The sequence below is a fragment of the Thalia democratica genome, chromosome 6, assembly GCF_965202585.1.
Source record: "Thalia democratica chromosome 6, ktThaDemo2.hap1.1, whole genome shotgun sequence".
Lineage (NCBI taxonomy): Eukaryota > Metazoa > Chordata > Thaliacea > Salpida > Salpidae > Thalia > Thalia democratica.
The window spans coordinates 22,563,489-22,587,756 of NC_139170.1; the positions used below are offsets into that span (position 1 = coordinate 22,563,489).

Here is a 24,268-nt window from a genome sequence, read left to right on the forward strand (position 1 = left end):
TGTGTTTTTAAAAACTCCTGAACATATGTTTCATAAAGACAAAAAAAAATTGTCTTTAATCTTCAGCTGGTTTTTTTGTATAACTTTTGCATCTCTGTTTACCAAAATACTTTTTATTTTAAATTGAACCAGCTGAAGATTAAAGACAACCTTTTTTTGTCTTATATATGTTCTGCAATTTTAAAAAACGCATTTTCTTAATAGTTTATATATAATATATATGCATATTTATTTGATTATATAAAAAACAATAGTTTAGACGACTATTTTGTATATGAGATATAAAACTCCATATACTCCCAAGTAATCTGAAATTTATTACAATGTTAAAAAAAATTAGAATTTGAAAACTTTTATTGTAGTCATGACGTGATAATAATAGATAGAGTTTATTGTACAGTAAGCTGAGTTTGAAAAAATACCCTGAACTTGTTAATTTATGCATTTTTGAAAGTTTGGAAAAGGTTATATTAGAAAAATTTTATAAACTATTAGAAAAATCTTTTAAACTATTCGTGTTTGCGGGTTAATTTTACTTTGTTTTAATATTTAGTTAGTTTTAATTTTGCTAAAAAAATATTTTTAATAATGAATGCATATATTTAATCTTTTGCTTTTCTTAAAGTTCAACTTTTTTTAAAGGATTAAGAAAAACTCAGGATGACTCAAGACAATTTAATGTTACTCAAGACAGTTTTTGATCATTCAGAATAGTTTTTTTGATTCAAGATGTAGCAACCCTGTTGTTAAAATACTAAGAAATAGTTAACTTTTGTGTTTAAGTTCTTAATAGTTAAAAAATAATTACTGAAAATTATTAACAATTTATTTGAAAACTTAGTATAAAAAACTAAAAAAAAAGTAAATATTTCTTCTTTAATAAAAAGTATATAGTATTTAAGGATCGAATTTTTAGTAACTAAAATTTAGAACAGTAAAAATAATCTTCACAATTTTTAGAAGTTAAAGAAGTTGTTATATATAAATGATTGTTTGTGTTTTTTACTGTAAATGATTTAGTATTTAATGTGTGGTTAATTTTTACAGATTTTTTTTTCAATGTATAATTATAAAGATAATTGAGAAAGCTTATTAAAAAAAATATTTAGGTTTTATCAAAAGTAAACTTAGATAAAATAGTTGAATAGTTAAAAATTGTTATCTAATTTTAATTGATAGTTTAAAATTATTTATTTTTACTAACTACATAAAGTATTTCTTAATGTTTGTTAAAATTTTATTCTTTCTGAAACATTTTTTTTGTAAATTAGAGGTTGAGCATGACAAATTAGTTCAAACTTGAAATTAAACTTATACTAAAAAAGACTCTACCAAATAATTGAAAATTTGTTATTATGAACAACAATTACATATTAAAATCACATGATGGTTTACACAAGGGAATTCCTTTACCAAACAATGTGTCAGTCATAATTGGAAGAAGTAAGCAAACTCGCATAGCAGATATTCGTTGCTCAAGGTAGGTTATTGTTTAAACTTAATTTTAGTTTCAGTTTTTGCTTTATTCTAAGCTAACAAAAACGTTATTGAAATGAAGGGTTATAAACTAAGTCTTAAAAAAAGTTTTTGTTTAATTTAAAAAATTAAATATAATCATTATTTTTATTTATATATATGTAAATAACTATTCAAAATATAAATTTAAGTTTTTGTTAACAAAAGATCAGTTGAAGTGTGTTAATCCCTTAACACACAGAAACATATGTTGGTACAACAAAGGAAGATTACTGTATAATTTGTTTTTATATATGTATTTATATATAAAATAAGGTGACTATTCAAAACTTGAACACCTTCTACAGACCCAACTTGAAGGGCTTTTAAATAGTTTATTTGAAAAATACGATTTTATTTTTGTTTAATATGCAATAATTCTAGTACATATTTTTCAAAAATTAAATTAGCCAGCAAATTGAACTAACTGATGATTAAAGCATTTAGCTTTATGAAACATATATACTAGAATTTTTAAAATTGTATTTTTCAAATAAACTATGTATATACACATATATATATATATAATTTATTGAAAAAGTACAATTTAAAAAATATTTTTCATAAATAATTTTTCATAAAACTTTAATCACCAGCCAGTTAAATTCAAAATAAAAAGCACTGTACTTAACAAAGATGCAAAAGTTATGCAAAATAACAAAAAAAAGTATGACGTAATATTGTACATTACAAAAATTCACTACAAAAATCAATCTTTCATCTAACTAATCAAACAACTAAAATTCACAAGTACAACAGTTAAGTGACTATAAAATACTTCAAAATTTATTGCATTATAAGAGAAGCTTTATGAAACATATGTACCAGTATTTTTAAAATCGTACTTTTTCAATAAATTATTTAAAAGCCCTTCAAGTGGGCTCTGTAGAAAGTGATTGATTTAAAACAATCACCTTGTTTTCTATATATATATGTATATATTATAGATCTATTATAGATATATTATATATATGTATATATTTAAAATCGCCATTTGAATAAATTATTTAAAAGCCCTTCAAGTGGGCTCAGTTGAAAGTGTTTACGTTTAAACATTAACCTTATTTTATATATATTATAGATATATTTATTTATTTAATTATATAAAAACTATAATTCAAACAGCTGTTTCACACATTGAAATGTAAAATTTCATGTGATCTTCAGTGAGTTGTAGTTTATTATAATAGTGAACAGAAATTTCGATTTTAGAATTTTTTATAGTAATTATGACGTAGTAATGGTACAGTTTATACATTACTACGTCATAATTACTATAAAAAATTCTAAAATCGAAATTTCTGTTCACTATTATAATAAACTACAACTCACTGAAGATCACATGAAATTTTACATTTCAATGTGTGAAACAGCTGTTTGAATTATAGTTTTTATATAATTAAATAAATAAATATTAAGCTCCAACTTGATTTGTCGAGCACTATCGATCAGAACTTTGTATAAAACCTTTAATATTATAGATATATATATATTGAGTGTACTATAAAGTTTAATATGTAATGTAATATTTTATTTTTGTTTAAGATAAAATGTTCAAATTTTTCACTACTACTTTACCCACAGTGACTAAAAATAAGGGAAATCTATAAAATTATCAAATTTGCATATTTTAGCAAAAAATCTAGAATTTTATATTTTAAATAAATTATCTAATATCCTAGAATTTTGAACAACTTGTATTTGAAATTTTTTGAAAACATTCAAACATTTATTTTTTGTGATAGAACAGTTCTATAATTAACAATCTTATACACTATTTTTATTTATAACTGCAGTTTATGAATCTAATAACTACAATAATGTAATAAAGTTAACACCTTATATGTAAACACACAAGCATACTTTTCAACTTAAAATGCTTTAATTTTTTATATTTTAGGTGAACATTTTACAGAAACTACATACTAAGTAATTTAATATTTTTATGAACCACTATATCCTGTAAACAAAGTTCTCACCACCCTGGTTTCACTGGACAATTAAAAAAAAGTTTAAAAAAAAACTTGCTTTGCCTCAATTTAACTATTTTACCTAGTTCTGAACCAATTTTTTATATTCAATGATTTATAATAATGCTATTCTTTTTTTTATTTAAGTTTACTAATGAAATAATAAGGTTTCAAATTTAAAAGCAATCGATTAAAACTAAGAAGTAACTGGGCAAGGTTTGAATATTTTAGAGTTTAATATAATAATAAATAGTGTAAGAAAAAAAAAGTCTGTTTCAAATTAAAAAGAAGATCAACCCAAATAAAGTAATAAACTTAAGATAACTTAAACAGTAAAAGTAATGACTAAACTTTCTGGAAAGTTTGTATGAGTTAAAAATAATTAAAGTCATTAAAATATACACAGTACTCGATTACTCTACTACAGTTTTAAAATTATGAAATTGTTACTAAGTAATAAAAGTTTTTTTTTGTTTTGTATGCTTTTAAAACGTTAAAAAAGAATAGATGATAGATTGTGTGCTTAAATAAGTTTACTATGTGCTTATGCTAAATATTTGTTAAAAAATCAAGTTTAGTTTTTATAGCATAACTTTGTAAAGTTGTTTTTGATTTTAAACAGAAAACACCTTGAGCTAACAGCAAACTATGATTCAGAGTATGTTTTAGTGAAATCATTTTCAACGTACCCTTGCTTTATTGGTGATTACGAGCTAAAAAAAGGAGATAATGCAAAGTTATTACCTGATATGACTTTACATATCATCGGAAAAGAATACCCACATTATGTTTGTTTTAAAATAGACAAAGGTTTTATGGTTTTTGAAATAGTTGTTAATTTATTATGCAGGATTAGATCTATATTTAGATATTTATATCAAATTAAGTTTTGCAATATTTTAATAATTATTTTTTAAAGTAATAATACTACAATGTATTTTTTAATCAAACCGGTTTAGTATGTCAACATTTTTTTTGTGAATGTTTTCTTGGATTCTTCCGATTCATAAATATATAAAAACATGTGAAAAAGATATACAATTTTTTAATATTGCTTATTAATTTTATTTAAATAAACAAAATCTATATTTAGGACAAACACTTTCATGCAAAAGAATAATAAATACAAAATGACATAAAAATATAAATTAACTCAGTGAAAGTTAGATCATTAAAATTGTTCAATATGAGTGTTAATTGTGGTTAAAAAATGTTTTGTCTTTAAAATTTTGTTTATTAACAACATCAAACCCTCAAGTAAACTAAACAAAGCTTAAGTTTTGAAATTTGTACTATAACGTATTTTTTGTAGTGTATAACAAGAACAAACTTTTAAAACAGTTAAAAATTTCTTTACAAAACTACATTAACGATTATCTGTTAAACTGTATATAAATTTAACTACAGTATTTATTTATTTATTTAATTACTATTTAGCAAATACAGTTTTGTATGATTTTTGGGGTATTAAATTAAAAAAAAATCTTTCAAATTTTATATTTAAATATAGTAGGCATGTTATGGTTATAAGCATAGCTGGAAAAGTAAAATATTCAGTCAAGCTAATGATCAATCTGATCTTGAATTCCACTACACCAAAACACACAAAACTAGACAAAATTTCAAAGATATAAATACATAAACTTTCTACATGAATGAGTTAACTTGTAGGATAACCTTGAAAAAAATATTTTTCATACTAAGGCTTTTTTTACTAATGTCATTTTTACCAAAAATTAAGCTTAGTATACTTTTCCAGACGCCCCTACTTACAGTTGTGAAACACGTTAGGCAAACATTCTAGCAGGTCTTTCATAATCGTGTTACAAACTATTAAGCTGTGCTTTCTCTGCACAAAGGCATCTTTAATTAAAACAAATGGTACATACGCTCTCTTAAAGTAATTTTCAGACACTATTGAGCATTAAGTATATAATACCTAGTTTGTCTTGCATTCTTTAAAATAACTGGACTTCTTCATTTTAGGTGCTTATATTTGATCATACTTTTATTGAATTTTATATGAAAATTATTTTTAACAATATTCTTGAATGCTCCCGATCATCATTTAATCTAATCAACTGAACAGTTTTATGACGAGATGAATTAGAAGACTATGCTCCTTAAATTTTTTAAAGGCTGAAATGGCTATAAACACAACTTGATTCATTTTGTTTTGATACTCACATCAGCAAATTTGGAATTTGATGAAGATCATTATGAGCTGAATCATCGTTTTTTAAGAAAGATTTCTGTTTTGTTGTATAAAATTTTATCTAATGGTGTAATTTATTTTAAAATAAACAATAGGATGTTCTTAGCTTATGTAGCTTTAAAGTGAGCTAAAAGCAGATTTCTATATTTTTGTTTTACATATTACATTTACGATTTATCCTTCCATTTTTTTTGATCATTTTTTTTTCAGAGTTGTTTATCAGCTGAAGATCTCTTTTAGTTTACTATAAAAGTGAAACATTGTATTGATTTAATAGCAGCATATAGTAATAATAATAAAAAAATAAAACTTAGATTCTTTTTAATGGAAAAGTAGAGAAAATAATAAAATGTTTTAGAAATACCATATACTGGTATATCACTATGCTAAGTTACATAACTCTACAGTAAGGCTGATTTATAATGTACAATTTCAAAAACTATATTTTATTAGGGAGTGGAGCTTAGATGTTATGAAGCTCAGAATCCCATCAGTCCATTTTTCTTAACATATATGATTCAAATAGTCTGTTTAATGCTTGTTAAGAGATATTTAAAGATTTTTCTTCTCTATTTTTTCTTTCTTTTAAGTACAATTATAATTGATATCTTTAAAGTGCTTTCTAATTATAAATTTTTCATTTGTTTGATGTTATTTATTGGTCATTTTGAGTTATGACATTTTCTGGTTTTACTATACATTGTAGTCTTTTTTCACTCAGATGTTGTACCAACTTCTACTTTTTGAAATATAAGGTGAAGATTTTTGCGTTCTGTTTTAATGACAGTAAATATTTTCTATTAAAACAAATTAGTTTTTTTATTTTTATTGTTGAAACTTTTGAATTTAGTTTAAATAAAGAAATTAGTGTATATTAAATATTTTATTCAATAGCATGTTTGGGTGGTAAAAAAAAGGACCCTGTCAAGTATAATAAAATAGTAAACTGCAGTTAACAAAGTCGCTTATCTATTATATTATTTAAAAATTTTCATGCATGGAAGTTTAAGCAAACAAACTAAAGTGATGCATAATCGAAAATTTCAAGCTTGTTAATGTATAATTTTATAAAATTAGTACTAATTTTAAAACAAATTGAATTAAATTAATGCGATGAGTCAAAAGGTCGTATATTTTTTTTTGCCACCGAAACCTGGTAGAGAATAAATTATTTATTTTCATTAATATTACTATTAAGAAATAATTTATACATTCCAGTAGATAGAGCAATATTTTTTTAGTTAAAATAAATAACTGTATGAATTTGATTTAAGTAAATTTCAACTAATTTAAATATGAATAATTTCTGACCTTTAATATATATATTTTAGAACATTAAACAACTATCTCCGTCTAAAGAGGTCGATAATGCTAGTTTACTTTAATTTTTGTAGTGTGTCAGTAGTTTTAATCTAGTTTGGTTCCTTAAATGTTACTGTGTGGATCTCATTGTTTTCAAGCACAAACTACACTTATACTTAAGATCTCAAGTTGTTAGCTTTTCAACAAAAGAAACAAATTCTATTGCAGGGTTGCCACTCGGTCAGGAAATCAGGAAAAGTCAGGAAAATTAAAAAAAATGAAAAAAGTCAAAAGTCAGGAAAAAATGGGGGGTTTTGAAAAAAAGTCAGGAAAAGTCAGAAAGTTTGATAAAATTAAAAAAAAAAACAGATTTTGTCAGTTTAAATTTACAAAATTTCTTGTTTTCCAAAGCCTTCAAATTGTAAAAATTAATTAAAAACCCTTTAAAGTCAGAAAAAAGTTCGAAAATTTTCCTAGAAATTTACAATATTATTTAATTTTATTTCCAATGCCTTCATCTGGTATAAGTTAGTAGAATATCCTTTATAAAAATACAAAAATTTTCCATTAACATATTGAACAAGTACCCTACTTTAACAAGCAGATTTTGTAAGCTTTTTAGTATTGATGATCTGTAGCAAGGACACTTCCATAGTGTGATATATACACAAAAGTTTATCTAGCATAATTTTAGAATCAAAGTGTTTTTTGTTTAAGAAAATAATTGAGTTGTTTATAATTATGCAGTTAGTTTAGTATTTTATGTAACAAGTTAAAGTGTATACTTTACGTATTTATAGTTTTTTCAAAGTTGTTTAAATTTATAAAATAAGTTATAAGAGAGGTATTAGTGGCTGATCGTGCCATCGAAATTTGACCAAACATTAAGTTTTTTTTTTCAAGTTTGGAAGTTAGGTCCAAAGAGTAAATGTCCTGACAGTAGATGTTACCGAGTCGTAAGGGATGCAGTGGCTGATTATCTTGTCTTAGTGAAGATGCATTTCTTTAGTTATGTAGCATCTCTCATGCAACCTTTTTTTGACACTATACCCAGCCTATTGTTGCCTTTATGCATGAGGACATTTTGTGCTTAGTAATTAAATTGCTGTGTATCTTTATAAATGACGGGATAGTTTCGAACCTCAGCCTTCCCAAGTTATTCAAGATTGAATTGAATGGTCAAGCTTCCTTGAAACCTGCCCTTGATCTTGGTTGTGCAGCAACCAATTTGCTTTCAAATTTGAGGAAAAAAGACCTAGTTGAGGAACACAAGATCTTAAATTTTAATAAAGAATGTTGAGTATTTGTTATAAAACCCGTTGAAAGTCTCCGGAGCAGAATGGCTATTGGAACTATATTTGTTAAAATATGTCATGCCTAAATCCTCATGACCTAGACAAATTAGGAGTTACAGTTCTGGTTAAGCGTTTTGTCAATATTGTGCACTCCTTAACGAAACAAAAAATGTGCTCCAACACTGAAGGTGGTGAGAGCATCGATCAATTTAGAACTTTGATAAATTGCCAAATGAATGTATTAAAGTTTAAAAGCTTCAAGCGAAGTCAAGATCGTTTGGACCAGTTTTATTTTGAAATATTGGGAGTTTGAATCAAATCTTATCTCGGAAAACTGTTGCAATCATTGTTTGTTTTGCACAATGGACAGGCGAAGGTGGAACAAGGGTTTAGTATTAACAAAGCTCTGCTTGAAGATAACATGAAAGAAGAAAGTACTAAATCCACAAGAATAATTAAAGATTACATGTATGCTTACCAACTAGAACCATATCAAGTCAACGTCTCGAAAGATATGCAGATGTCTGTACCCACCGCAAGATCAAGGTATGTTGTATTTTTTAGAGTATAGCATTTTAGTGTTAGAGTAATATTTTATAATTAAAATTCGTTTAAGTATACTTTTAATATAGATTTTTTTTAAATCAGATATCAAGCATTTTAAAAGAACAAAGGCAGGAAGAGATGGAGGATTAGGAGGAATCAGAGGCAGCAAAATTGGAGGTAAAAATAAATGAGTGCTAAAAGAAAAGAAATGAAGCCCACAAGTTGTGGATTGATTTATAGAACAGATTCTCTTCAACAAGTGTAAAGCCAGCAGATGAGAGCGATTTGAATAAAATGAGACAAATGATTTTAACTGCCAAGAAAATGAAGCGGAATGCAGACCAGATGAAGGAAACCAAATCTCCATTAGATGAAGAGGTTGAAGTGCTAATAAAAAGCGGAGAAAATAAATTTTAGTACATACAGTTAAAAAAACAGTATTTGATTAAGTTCTTTATTGTTTTAAGGTTTTAACTGTAAAATTTCGTTATTGTTTTAAAGTTTTAGTTGTGAAAGTTCCTTATTGAGTTAAGGTTTTAATTGTAAAAGTTCCTTATATGTCGTTTCGTTTATTTAGATGCATTTATGCTAGGAAATTCTAAAAAAATGTGTTCTTTATTGTTTTAAGGTTTCAACTGTAAACATTTGTTATTGTTTTAAGATTTTAGTTGTGAAAGTTCGTTATTAATTCAAGGTTTTAATTGTAAAAGTTCCTTATATGTCGTTTGTTTATCTAGATACATTTATGCTAGGAAATGCTAAATAATGTGTCTTTTTTCAGACTAGCTGTGTTTATAAGGTAATAATACAAGTATTTTGCTGATAGAGCTGTTTATTGCAAATACATCAATCATACACCGATGGTTCAAATGATGTACTGATAGTTTGATGACTGTTCTTTTTAACCTGTATTAAAATTATATTGAAAGTTTTATATAGTTTCAAGTGTTAGATTATGCATTTTAGAATAAGTTAAAATTAAGAGTTTGATTTAGAAAAGTCAGGAAAATTTTGGTAAAAAGTCAGGAGAAATCAGGAAATATTTCTCAGCTTGATCAGTGGCAACCATGACTATTGTGTTTTTCTTTTGGTTTAGTCAACATTTCTTTATAGTGGTTTTTTAACCCTACCGATATTGTCAGGTCTATCTCTTTTTCACTCATCGTATCAACATTTGAGATTTTTCTTATCATTTTTATTATTAAGTCTTTAGGTAAGCACACAAGCGACGTAGCTAGCTCAAAAAAGTTACGAATCTGCAAAAAATTAAAACATTTGAAATGACGCGGGAAACGTCCTATAGCGGGAAAACAGCAATTTAAAATACCTCTAATTTTATTGAATTTAATCTGAAAATATGCAGTTATGTTGATTCTTTAAAAATAAAATGTTAAAGTATGAGTGATAACTGTATACAAGACATTTTATTTTGCTCCACACCCCTTATGACTCTTTATGTGTTGCCACTTGTGTAAACCCATAAAACTTTCTTTGAAATTAAGTATAAAAAAGTCAAAATTTAATTAAAAACATTTGTATTGATTTCAAAATCAAAAATTTAACGTAGAAAATGGAAACATCAATAAATTATGCAAATTTTGTTACACAAAATTGTTTGATTTTGACTTTTGAATAAAAAGCTACAGCTTCCATTAGAATCAATTTTGAAATGCAGCTTTTTGACAAATTAAATCTTTAATGCGCTAAATGTGTACAATTTAGATGTATTTAATTTTTACGACACTAAAATGCTAGAGAGTACATACATGTCGAAATTATCTCTCAGGAGTGCATTAAATGAATACTTTAGCTAAGAAAGCAGAGTATTTTCAAGCTGAAATAAAGCAAGTTTTTTTTGCACATAAGTATACGTTTCTGCAGATGAAGCACTGAAGCACACTAACTACCACATAAGTTGGAATACATAGAAAATATTACGTATCCTTGTAGACCTCTCTCTTGTGGCATTGTATCATCTCAAATTTAAAAAAGTCAGATTTTGTCAGTTTAAATTTACAAAATTCCTTATTTTCCAAAGCCTTCAAATTGTAAAATTAATTAGAAACCCTTTAAAGTCAGAAAAAAGTTCGAAAATTTTCCTAGAAATTTACAAAATTATTTGATTTTATTTCCAATGCCTTCATCTGGTATAAGTTAGTAGAATATCCTTTATAAAACTGCAAAATTTTTATATTGACATATTGAACAAGTACCCTAATTGAACAAGCAGATTTTGTAGGCTTTAAGTATTAATGATCTGTAGCAAGGACACTTCCATAGTGATATATACACAAAAGTTTATCTAGCATAATTTTAAAATCAAAGTGTTTTTTGTTTAAGTAAATAATTGAGTTCTTTATAATTGTAACAAGCTGATGTGTATACTCTACCTCTTAATAATTCTTTCAAAGTTGCTTAAATTTATAAAATAAGTTATAAAAGAGGTATATGCCAAGATTAAGTTTACTTATTATTTGTATTTTTTTAGAATAACTTAAGTTTTTTAAATAAATAAGTATATTTATTTGTTACAAATTTTATACTAAATGATAAGAAGAAATATTTTATACAACAGATATATAGTTTACTTTTTAATTTTTTTTACAGTTATTTAAGTATATTCTTTTTTAATTGATTTTCAATTTAAAAATTTTATATTCAATAGTTTGGGTAGTGAACAATTTATATAAGTAAACATGTTTTAAGTAAATATTTTTTATTATTAGATATTTTTACCTTCTAGGTTGTTTTACAACTTTTATGCTAAGTCTGACTAAAGTTTACTTTTTTAGTTAGATAAATAGCTTATTACTGGTAAAGAGTAAATTTATTATTCGTATTAAGGTTTTAGATAAGAATTATTTGTACAGAAAACCATTACTTTATGTATTGGATTTTCAAACTCAGACTAACCATTGTTATATTTTTCAGATCAGTATTTAATTGTTTTTTATATTTTAATTATGCCAAAGTTTACATAATTAAGGTTTTAATTGTAAAAGTTTGTTATTTTTTAAGGTTTTAATTGTGAAAGTTCGTTATTAGTTTAAGGTTTTAATTGTAAAAGTTCCTTATATGTCGTTTCGTTTATTTAGATACATTTATGCTAGGAAATTCCAAAAAAATGTGTTACTTATTTTTTTAGGGTTTCAACTGTAAAAATTCGTTATTGTTTTAAGATTTAGTTGTGAAAGTTGGTTAATAATTTAAGGTTTTAACTGTATAAGTTATTTTATGTCGTTTCTTTTATTTAGATACAATTATTCTAGGAAATTTAAAAAAAATGTGTCTTTCTTTAGACAAGCTGTGTTTATAAGGTAATAATACAAGTATTTTGCTGATAGAGCTGTTTATTGCAAATACATCAATCATACACAGATGGTTCAAGTGATTTAATGGAAGTTTGATGATTGAATTTAGTAAAAAAAATTTCGTTTAATCTGTATAAAAATTTGATTGAAAGCTTTATATAGTTTCAAGTGTTTGATTATGTATTCTAGAATAAGTTTAAGTTAAGAGTGTGATTTAAAAAGTCAGGAAAATTTTGGTAAAAAGTCAGGAAATTTATCTTGATCTGTGGCAACCATGCAATAATCAATACTTTAAAACTGGTTGATGTGACGATGTAGAATTTCCATTGTTAACTTGCTTCACATAAATTTTGGAGACTTTCCTTTCGAGGTTAAATTCTGTGCATATAAAGTATCTAGACAAGCTTTGATTTTTGTTTAAGTTAACCAGTTACTTTTGGTACGATTTAATAAGTAGCTATTAGTTTTTAATAAGTAATAATAAGTATAAGGTTTTAATAAGCTGTCATAGACAAGACATTATAAGGTATCCAAGTGGTGCGCGACTCGATAACCATGTTTTTTTTTTGCACCAGGTCCTAGGACTAAATATTTTAAGCGCCTCTTTGGCTTTCATTAAACAATAACAATAATGTAAACTGTTCAGTAGGGTGCTTATAAAAAGTGAAAGTTTAAACTTTTCAGCATTTTTTTTGTTTGGCGAATGTCACAAAAACATATTTTGTAAAACTTTAGCTGGTTTGAAAAAGCTTTCACGGTAATAAATTTTGATTTTCTAAAAACAATCTAAATGCAAACTGTATGGGATCCAAAAAGTGTGACCTTAGTGTTTTTAGCTGGAAATTGTTTTATAACAAGGCAATTATGACAAAAACACATTGTGCAAAGTTTAAAAAAAATTAAGGAAAGTTATACGGAGGAGCTTCTTAATTTTATGTAATATTTATCACCTTTTGTTTATTTTTTTTTTATTTAAAAAGTCATCAAGTGCCTCCGTGAAACTTTCTTTTAGTCGTCTTAAGATTACACACATAAAACAGTTTTCAGCTAAAAACTGCAAGATCGCATTTTTTGGATCCCTTATAGTTTACATTGTCTTGTTAAGTTTTCCGTCTGCTCCTATCATATGCATCGTGGAAAAAGTTAGTTTTAGAATTATGAAATTGCTAAAGCTATTTAGATTTTTAGCTGATTGGAGTTGTTTTGGGCAGTGTTTTAATGAGTTATTAAAAGTAAATTTAATTAGAACTCAGAACAGTACTCAATTTAAGTTTTTCTGTATCTCGCTGAATTGTATCCTGAATAAGACATGTTTTTTTTTTAAACGGAGAAAACTATTTTTACTGGGTTTTATCAGTTTTTTTATTCAAAAATTTATATTTTGTGGAGTTGACTAACGTTTCCTGCAATTAAAAACGGAGCCAGTTTTTGATTGAAATTTTTAAACCTAAAATTTAAACAATATTATGAAATAAATTTTATTTCTTCTTAAATTTATTTTAGTACTTTCGAAGTAAGTCTTATCAAAAGTTGCATCTTACTAAATTAAACTGAATTGAAATTGAAATAAAACTATACAGTAGTTTAAAGTTTAAAATACAAAATGATTAAATAACTAAATGCTTATACTAAAGAAGTTTGCTGTACTGATAAAACTTGTTAGATTAAAACCAAACTAAAATCACCTACTCCCACTGCCAAAAATATACTACCTTTATGTTGTATCAAATGTAGAAGAAACATTTTAATACAATTATTTTTAATGTTAAACGAGAAACAAAAAGTTAGATTGAATAAAAGAGTACAGTGTATATTAAGTCTATATCTAAAGTTATATAAGTAAGATATATTCGAAAAGATTGATTTCAATTTCAAAATCTCACAAAAAGTTTTAAAATAAAAGCTTTGAAAAATACTTAACTAAATTTTTCTAGCTTTTTTTTATTTAGCTTATTTTACAAAAAGCTTTAGATATTTGAATAACTTTTAATTTTGAATTAAAATCATTAAAAAAATTGTTTTATATTTATCGGAAAATCTTAATTATTTTTTTTCTGCGATTGGCCAACACTTATTTGGCAATCATCAGCTATGAACTTTTTTAAGCTACATATTCTTGAAGCTTAGTCTCTACAATGATTAAGACCCAGTTTATGTTAACAGAAAAATTTGTTTATTTGACTAGACTTTTTAAATCTTTATATTAAGTAGTATTAAAACAATGGGTGTGTTGTATGTTTTAAAAGTTTAATTTATTATTGTAAATTCTTATCGTTATTTCTCTTTAGTAAGTTTTTAAATTTAAAGTTTTTTATTTTTTAAGTAATCAGTAATTTTGTTCTAACTATTGGTTAAGTTTAAATTCAAGTTGTAAATTTTATTAGTATGTACACCGTTTTATACTCTACAATCTTTCAAAGTACTTGCATTTAATATACACTTATCTCAGTTTGTTCTTACTTATATATTGTTTTCTTAGGTCTTTTTCGGAAGGTTTTGACAATAAATTATTTACTATTAAGTGTGTGTTTTTAAATGTTTCAATAATCAGCTTTAGATTTTCAAATTTATTATTTTTAAACGCTAGGCAGAGCTAGCTACCCTTTTCTATAAGTTAAGTGACAAAATTTATAAAAGTTTTGAATTAGCTTAATAAATTTTGTTAAACTTAAACTGTACAAAAATTAATATAAATTGTTTAAAATTTAGACAACTACGTAAAACACCAAAATAATAACTTTAATTGTTTCAAATTCTGTAAACAAAGTTTTATTTTAAATTATAGTTAAATAAAGATAAAAGTTTTAATTTAAGCAGTCTAAATATCAAACATAAACTAAAAGTTTTGAATTAAGTTTCATTTGAACTAAAACTAAATTTTCATTTGTTTTGAATTAGATTATAAGATGTTTTAAAATTAAAAAAAATTTTTGTAGAGAATTCAAAATTTGATAATTTAGTTCAAATTATATTATTTATATATCGGTTTTCAATACAATTTTATTTATAGTATAATTTTAGTATAATTGTTTAAATCCAACTTTAACTATAGGCATTTTCTTAGAATGCAAAAAAAGAAAACATTCCGAAACAGGAAGTGTACTAATTGGCGAAGCTAGCAAAGGTAATCAAAAATAAATCGCGACTAAAACTCGTTTTGTTCAGTCATAAATTTATAATATTAGTTATACATATATCTTATCGTTCTAGTAAATCAATAAAGTCTTATAAAAGTATTGACGGATATTTAAAATTAATTCACGGAAAATTATTTATAAAGTTTAAATCCTTTTTTTTTTCTTGTTGAAGTTTAGTCTTAATTTTCCATAATAAACTCATTTAATTATATTTTAAGAACATGAGATATCAAAAAAACTACAAAAACTACAAAAGTCAAAAATTTTTGGTAGTGTTTCAAAAACTCCGAGCAATGAAAATGTTTATGGTAAAAGCAGTTTGTCTAATATATATTTCTTTTCTTCTCTGGTATATAAAAAAATACTGATTTATTTTATAACATTTTTTGTTTAATTATATTCTATTCGTGTTGTAAAATTTTTTAACAAAAAGATACTGATTACAAAAAAACAAGATGAAATATAATTTTTATTAAGCATAAAAATTAATAGTTTTGTTTGATTTACAAAGTTCTAGCTATCAAAATATCGATAAGTAATATTTATCATTTTAAGTACAAATTAGGGAAATTTTAATGACTAAATCTTTGCTTAGTGCTATGACTTATCTAAATTTTTTTAGCTTAAATTTAATTTACTTGACGGGTTAAGTTAAAAAATTTGTTTAAGTGCCATTAATGTTAGAAATACTATAGTTGATTCGAGTTTTAAAATTCCAGCTAGATATGAATCAACAAAATTGTGTAATGGTTCTATACTTGAGTATAAAAGTACAAAACTCAAACACTCGACTAAGATTGCTGCATTTGATATGGATGGGACAATTATAGTTACTAAATCAGGTATTATCTTTCTTTAATTTTTTTTAGTAAAAGAGTTTTTTTAAATTTCTTGTTATCTCAACTTAAAAAAACTATATTGTTGAAGTATTTTTATTGCTTATACTCTACATACTACAAAAAATAAGCCCTTTTTTGATTAAGTAATTTTTAATAAAAAAAAAACGAAATAAATAAGGAAAAGTATTCCCTGTTGACAAGCATGACTGGAAATTATTTCATACTAAAGTTCAAGAAAAGTTAAAGCATCTGAACGATACAGGTATTAATTTAAATGATAAAATTTTGATTTAACATATGTAGAATATTTTTAATAAAATTCTTAATTATTCAGGCAGAAAAATAGTTTTTATTACGAATCAAAACGGTATAAGCAAGGGGTACATTACTGAAAATGACTTCAAAAGTAAAGTTGAAGCTATTATGAAAAAAATAAGTGTGCCAATACAGGTCAGCGTTTTTTATTTTAACTGTTTGATTTTCTTTAAACTGTTTTTTTTTGAAAAAAAAAAACCGTTTCTGTGTACTTTTGTTATACTGGCGATAAACGGAACTGCGACGGTCTCCTTGCTAATAACAACAACTGTTTTGTGTACTTTTTCACTGTTTTGTTTATAAGAACAGAAGAAAAGGTCAATGACACTTCACTAACTCAAGTCGCTTATAAACGCAAAAATTATATTCGCTTTATGTTTTTCTTTTGTCGTGAAGTATATAGAAAAAAAATTGTTATAGTTTTAAACACTTAAGTTCTACTTTAGATTAAACCACAAACCACAACTACTTTTACTAAACTAAGTTTCGATGAATAAGGCTAATTTGTTTATGAATTATTTAAAAAGTTAATAAAAAGATTTACTTCACGTAAATCTTAAATAAAACATAAGCTTATATCGATCTACTTTAACATTGATTGTTTTTAAACATCAAATGTTTTCTATTTACAATTCTTCATCATTACGTAGCATAGCTGTTATTAGTCTTTAAAACAGTTTAGTATTAATATTTCACAACTTATAGAGCTAAATAAAATTTTAAAGCAATAATTCGTTTTAGATACAATGTATAGCAAACAATAATATAATTTTATAACTATTGATGAACTTTAAGTAAAAAATTACTATTTTATTCTTATATTGTTCTAATATAGTAGTGATTTTTGTTAAGCATTTAAATTGAAATTATAATTTATTAGGTTTTAGCGATTGTGAAGAAAGGATTGAGCAGAAAGCCAAACACAGGCGCATACGAGTGGTTAGTTAATGAAGGCAATGGGGGTCTACCTGTTAAAGAATTTTTCTACGTTGGGGACGCAGCTGGAAGATTAAAGGGTTGGGGTCCTGGAAAAAAAAAGGACCACAGTTGCTCTGATAGGTAAAATTTTTGAATAAATTATAAAGAATTTATATTAAATTTATCGTAGAATCATAGTTAGTTGGGTTGGTTTAAGTTATTAATAAAGTATAAGTTTTATTCGTTTCAAAATAATCCAAAAAACTTTATGCACCGAATGTTCTTTAGTTTTGCCTTTTGTTTATATCATCTAAAAAATCACTAGAAATAAAAAAGAACGATTAACATATTAGGACAATTCGAGAAAATTAAAAGTTATTATTTTATTACGGTTTGTATTACACTATAATTGATTAATGCTGTAATATTTTAATTAATTACTGTTGGTGACCTATTTTTATTTTGTTTATAGGTATCGAGCTTCTAAATGTAAGCTCTATTTTTAAAGTTTCAATAAACAAGCTGTTAGCTTATTTTAGATAAACAAAATCAATTACAAAATAAAACTGCTAGATAAATAAAATTTATCATAAATATGTTCATGTTGTACAAGAAAAATTATATATTTATTGCTCATTTTGAAAGTTACAAAAGTTTATTTAATGTTTCCATTTAGCACTCAACAGATTAAAGTTGCTAAAAACTGGTATTAGTATAGTAAAAGTTTTAGTTAAGTAGAATTTTTTTTTTAAGTATAAATAATTGCGTCATGAAGAGTGAAGTGTAATTAGTCTGTGTAAAGCAAAGGTAGTCAGGCGTTTAGTGTTCGCGGGCTAAGTTTCGTAAAACTAATTCGCCCGCCACAGTTGTAGTTTTAGTTTTTACTCTTCATAACTGACCCGAACTATCTAGTGTAAATTGCGAATTTCCCGTGAAATTTACCTAAAACTTTTTTACTCTACGCTTTGAAACCTAGAATATCTTGTGTAAGTTTCGAGGTTTCTAACTCGCGGGCTACACTTGCATGTTTGCTGGCCGACAGTATTACCTACAATGGGCCGCATCCTAATTAAAATGAAAACATGCTCGCGGGCTGTATTTGCCGTACTTAGGGTTGCCACTCGGTCAGGAAATCAGGAAAAGTCAGGAAAAATTTAAAGAAAATGACAAAAGTCAGGAAAAAATGGGGGGTTTCAAAAAAAGTCAGGAAAAGTCAGGAAATTTGATAAAATTAAAAAAAAGTCAGATTTTGTCAGTTTAAATTTACAAAATTCCTTGTTTTCCAAAGCCTTCAAATGGTAAAAATTAATTAAAAGTCCTTTAAAGTCAGAGAAAATTCCAAAATTTTCCTAGAAATTTACAAAAATATTTAATTTTATTTCCAATGCTTTCACTTGGTATAAATTAGTAAAATATCCTTTATAAAACTGCAAAAAAATTCTATTAACATATTGAACAAGTACCTTACTTGAACAAGTAGATTTTGTAAGCTTTTTAGTATTGATGATCTGTAGCTAAGACACTTCAATAGTAAAACTAATATATACACAAAAGTTTATCTAGCATAATTTTAGAATCAAAGTGTTTTTTGTTTAAGAAAATAATTGAGTTGTTTATAACTAAGCAGTTAGTTAAGTATTTTATGTAACAAGTTAATGTGTATACTTTACGTATTTATAATTTTTTCAAAGTTGTTTAAATTTATAAATTAAGTTATAAGAGAGGTTTATACCAAGATTAAATTTACTTATTGTTTGTATTTTTTGTAGAGTAACTTAATTTTTTCAAGTAAATAAGAGTATATTTATTTGTTACAAATTTTATAGTAAATGATAAGAGGAAATATTCTATACAACAGAGATATAGTTTACTTTTTGATGTCTTTTTTTTACAGTTACTTAAGTATATTCTTTTTTAATTGATTTTTAGTTTAAGGATTTTATATCAAATAGTTTGGGTAGTATTTATTAAACTAAGTCAACAATTTGTATAAGTAAAACTGATTTAGAAAAGTCAGGAAAATTTTAGTAAAAAGTCAGGAAATTTTTCTCAGCTTGATGAGTGGCAACCATGCGTACTTGAAAGGTTTGAATTTCGGATTAATTAGTTCTTTACTGATTTAAAATTATGTTTAAGATTACAGAAAATTAAAGCTGAATTAAAAGTCAAAATATTACAACAACCACCAACAATAAGAGGACTAAAAACCTGCTGTTTATATAGTTGTACATATCTCAATGTTTAGACATTTTCGTTTCTAGAACATTTCTAATTTACAACGATTCTAGAACTGATGGTTGGTGTTTCTCGCTCTAGATAGAGTTATGAATAAACTAACTACCCATGATTTAAGTAATGTAGAATACATGTTTAAATGTCATTGCGGAAATAGCTACGTAAGTCGAACATCTCAACGTTACCACGTCAGACGAGAGCAGCGTGTCACGAAAAATCTGAAAAGGTTTATCTTTAATGACGACGTTAAGCCAAAGGTGAACAATCATCTATTCATGAACACCTCCTCAATTATCTTACTTGTGCTGAGAACTATCTGGATAGTAGCTTCAAAATTCTATCCAGAGCGAGCAACTCTTACTATCTCTCATTCTAGAATCATTGTTGATTAGAACTTGCGAGCCGAAAACTTGTAAACAAAGAAAATTCTATAATTTAAAACTTTATAAATAGCGTGTTTTTAGTATTATTATTGTCATTTTTTGTAATGTACCTTTTAATTTAGTTTCAAGCTAAACTTTTAATTTCTTAAATGTTTTATTTTAACAATTTTGTCTTGAAAATAACTTCAAATCAGCAAAGTACAACTTTACTATAATTTAAACCTTGTAAACAGATTTTTAAACCTAACTTTTCATGACGTAACTATTTTTAGCTAAACATTTAAAAATTATTGTACAGTAACCTCTCGCTTATTTACGCATATTGTGTCCACAGAAAAAGTGCGTAAAGATACGAGAGGTACCAAATATACTTATTATAATGGCTGTTTTTTTTATATTGCTTCTAGTTAAAAGCAGACTGGGGACTTTTCCACTTTTAACAATTTGCTTACTTCATTTTTAAATATGAAAACAAAAGATAAAACTAAACATTAATAAAAAAAAGGATTTAAACTTATACAAAATAATTTGTAGAACATTTTTGATAATAAGTAGATTTTATATTTCTCTGTATTAATATGTGACTTATTTGATACTAAACATTTAAATTTTATTCTACTTAGAATATTCAATTGTAATTAAGCATTTGTTTACAATTAAGAAGTGGCGTGGTGTCTATATTAAAATTTAATTCTATAGCCTTTTACAAAAATATACATTTGGTGCTGTAATAGATTTCTTCTTTTGAACAAAAATGTAAAATATAAGAAAAACATTTAATAAAAATTGATTATGTTACTACAACTTTTTTTTAACTTGACCCTTGCCAAATTGTATTAAAGATATATTAATGGATTTTTGAGTAGGAATGAAATTTCATGGCATAAGAATTTGAAGAATTTTTTTTAAGGTATAAAAGGAGAGGTGTTAAGACACCTAAGCTATAAATGTCAAAGCCACAGAGTACAATAGGCTCCTATTAGTAGGTTTTTATTTTTTGAATTTTTTAGAATTCTAAAATGTGTAACTAAACGAGAGTGCGTAACGTCTCGAGTGCGTAAAGATGCGAGAGGTTACTGTATATAACTAAATTTACACTATATTCTTATCAGTTTTTAGCAAGCTTATTCTGATGACGCGCTAAATGAAATTAATTAATAAACTTTTTTTTATTGAGTGACTTATGTTTAAATTTTTTACTATCAATGTAGTTCTCAACACAACTAGGATTTTTGAGCTTTTTTAGCTATTTAGTTACATGCTACTCTCGTCTGATATGAAACGTTGATATGTGAGACAAAAGTAGTTATTTCCGCAATGACAACTAAACACGTTTACTACGTTTGTGTGGTGTAGCATCTTTAAGTATTCCGTTTAGAAGGCGGTTCGTGTTATAAAAATACGTAACGAATTGCTATTAAAGCTCCATTTAAACCTAATTGCGTTTTCACCACGTAAGGAAGGATTTCAAGTAACAAGATTTGATCATTGTATAATAATAGAAACTTATGCATCTCAGTTATAATTAGTTAAAACTTTTTTGATACCATCGGTTATTATTTTATATATTTTCTAGTATTATATATAATTTTAGTTATTTTCGCTTGATTTTACAAATAAACATGTATATTTATCGAAGTTTGCGTTTTAGCTTAAGATTTTAATTAATTGTTGAAAACAAAGATTGTTTGCCATGAACATTGGATGCCCTTTCAGTACTCCAGAAGAGTATTTCTTGGGAGCAAAACAAGTAAAATACAAACTTCCGGATTTTGATCCTGTAAGGAAACGTTTTGTGTATACATTTTGTGTTGTGAAAGTAATTCAGCGTACAATAAAAAAAAGTCTGTAATTAAAAAAAAGTCTGTAATTAAAAAAAAAAGTTTATAAAAATGTTTTATAAGACTATGTGACACATTTTTTAAAACCATAAATTGTATTAAATAAAGAAAACTAATAGTAACCCTTTTATTTTATTTTACTTAAAGATAGGTATAATAAAAGTAAGTTTCGACTTTATTTGTTATAAAATTGTTGAAATAGTTTTCTTATGAAATAAGTCTTTATATGATTTTTATTATATATTTTGAAAACTTTTGCTCTAAAGTTTATTAACATATGATTAGAAAAAACTGAAAACAAACCAACCATTAATAAAAGAAATAGTTGGAGATATTAAGCTTAAAGAAGTAGTACTTAGCACGCAAGAAGTTGTTGTAATGGTTGGATATCCTGCATGTAAGTGCTTTAACTCTATTTAGTTTTTTTTAACTTTTACTTGTTATGTGATCTTAAAGTATATTTAATTTTTGTTCTTTTTCAGCTGGAAAGTCATCATTTGCAAAAAATTATTTTAAACCTGCTGGATACGAAATTATAAACCAAGTTACTTACTTTCTTAAATATTATATATATTTTTATGATATAATAGATTTAAAAAAATTTTTTGAAGGATGTGCTCAAAAGTAAAGAAAAATGCATAAAAGAATGCAAAACTGCTTTATTGAATGGTAAAAGCTGTGTTATTGACAACACAAATCCACAAGCTAAGATTAGAAAATTGTTAGCTTAAAATTTTGTTTTGATTGTGAATTTGAACTATTTAAGTTTTCTGATTTTTTTGCTAAGGATTATCAGTAAAATAGTAGTCCAGATGTTTTTAAAACAGTTTTAACCTTTTTTTAACATTTATTTTACACATTTTTGACTAATTACATACATTTTAATACAAATTACTAAAATACTAAAAATTGCTATAGTTTCTAAAATACTTTCAGGTATTTAGCCTTAGCTATGGAAGCGAACGTACGTTGCAGATGCCTTTACTTTGACATTGATATAAATCATGTTTTTCATAATAATAGGTTAGGTTAAAAAATGTTAAAGTGATGTTTAATACTTTTAATAAAGTTAGTTTTTAATATATTTAAAACTATAAACTTATCATGTTTTCCCTTAAAAATATTTCAAAATTTTGTCTAGATTTTAGCTTCAGCTGATAAATTATTTAAATTTCAAATATTACGAGGTGATTTTTCTAAAGTTTGATAAAAGATTTACAAGTAAAAAAAGGTTATTTAAAGTAAAAGTACTACTTGCTATAAAGATTAAAATAAGTATGGTTTTTAAATGCAACATGTTTAGTTTGAAATTTTTTTGGTATACTCTAAACAATAATCTTTAACAAAACACCAAGCAATTTGTAATAAGTCCCAAATATTTTATCAATTTTTTAATATTTACCCTTAAAATTTTAAAACTTTATTTTTTTAACATTCTTTTTTTTTAATTGACTGGAAAATTTTCGTTTTAGATTGTATTTAAGGTTCTCACTGATATATTGTATTTCAAAGAGTTAAGTACTGCAATAATTGCATCTATTCGAACAGGTTTCGAGAACTGATTGGAAGTGATCATGCTAAAGTAACTCCTATGGTTATTTATTCATACCGCAAAAAACTCGAGAAACCAGATTTAAGTGAAGGTTTCAATGCAATTCTCACTTTAAATTTCATTCCACATTTTTCAAACCAAGAAGACCAAAAATTATATAACATGTTTATTGACTAGTCGCATTAAGTGTGTTAAACTTTATTTTTAATGTACTTCGTTGCAGTATACTAGTTTCATGTATTCTTTTTTTATACTTGGTTTTTATTAAGCTTTTATATCTTTACCAAAGAATATAGTCTAAAAGTTTGTTAATAGTTTCTTATAAATTAAAAAAAAACTTTAAATTAGCTTATAAAAAAGTTATCACTATAACTTTATTTTTTTCAAGTTGATTGGTGTAATAATATTTAAAAAAGAAAGTTTGAAACTTTTTCGTAATAACAATAAACTTTTTGTATGAACATTTGTTTAAAATCTATCATTAACTAAAAAAAATGTTTGAGTATTGAGTTTTACAAAACTTTAAATACTTAGGGCCACTGCTTTTTTGAAAACCAACGCATTGCAAGTTTTTATACATTTTAGTTATTTGTATTTAACTAGACAAAAAATCTATTTATTTTTTATAAGATATTGATATACATCTAAAAATTCGTTGTCATTTAAATAAAAATTTACATCTGTTAAAATTAAACTAAAATTAGATTTATCAGTCGCAGGTCAGATTTATTAAAAGAAGTCTTTTCGTGCCGCGTAAATTAAAAAATGTTTAGTATGAAAAAAAATCTTAAAACCAAAGTTGTAATAAAGTGATCATTTTATATAGTGAAAATCAAATAAAGAGCCAGTATGTTTTCTGTTTTGTTAAAATTTTGATATTGCCCACTCTTATTT

The 24,268-nt window shown here is 25.1% G+C and overlaps 1 protein-coding gene across 4 annotated transcripts; it reads left to right on the forward strand.

Moving 5' to 3' along the window:
* The first annotated feature begins 1,280 nt into the window (after positions 1–1,280).
* Positions 1,281–23,835, forward strand: LOC145838526 (bifunctional polynucleotide phosphatase/kinase-like). 4 transcript variants are annotated; one of them, XM_082946135.1, is made up of 14 exons: positions 1,281–1,480; positions 4,108–4,295; positions 15,207–15,278; positions 15,510–15,599; positions 16,011–16,133; positions 16,309–16,392; positions 16,465–16,580; positions 17,326–17,504; positions 21,665–21,761; positions 22,108–22,219; positions 22,305–22,366; positions 22,434–22,543; positions 22,759–22,845; positions 23,371–23,835. In XM_082946135.1, the coding sequence occupies exons 1-14, from the start codon at positions 1,356–1,358 to the stop codon at positions 23,549–23,551; spliced, it is 1,626 nt and encodes a 541-aa protein (XP_082802261.1). In that variant the 5' UTR covers positions 1,281–1,355; the 3' UTR covers positions 23,552–23,835. The 4 variants fall into 4 exon arrangements, with proteins under 4 accessions (XP_082802261.1, XP_082802262.1, XP_082802263.1 ...); XM_082946136.1 differs by having other exon boundaries at positions 15,219–15,278; XM_082946137.1 differs by lacking the exon at positions 15,510–15,599.
* The last annotated feature ends 433 nt before the right edge of the window (positions 23,836–24,268 follow it).

What these genes read in the sequence shown, in the direction of transcription:
- LOC145838526 (XM_082946135.1), top strand. Translation starts at nt 1,356, where the DNA reads ATGAACAACAATTACATATTAAAATCACATGATGGTTTACACAAGGGA. An exon ending in AACTTCCGGATTTTGATCCT is followed by an intron (nt 21,762 to 22,107) that starts GTAAGGAAACGT and finishes ACATATGATTAG; the next exon opens with AAAAAACTGAAAACAAACCA. An exon ending in GATACGAAATTATAAACCAA is followed by an intron (nt 22,367 to 22,433) that starts GTTACTTACTTT and finishes AATTTTTTGAAG; the next exon opens with GATGTGCTCAAAAGTAAAGA.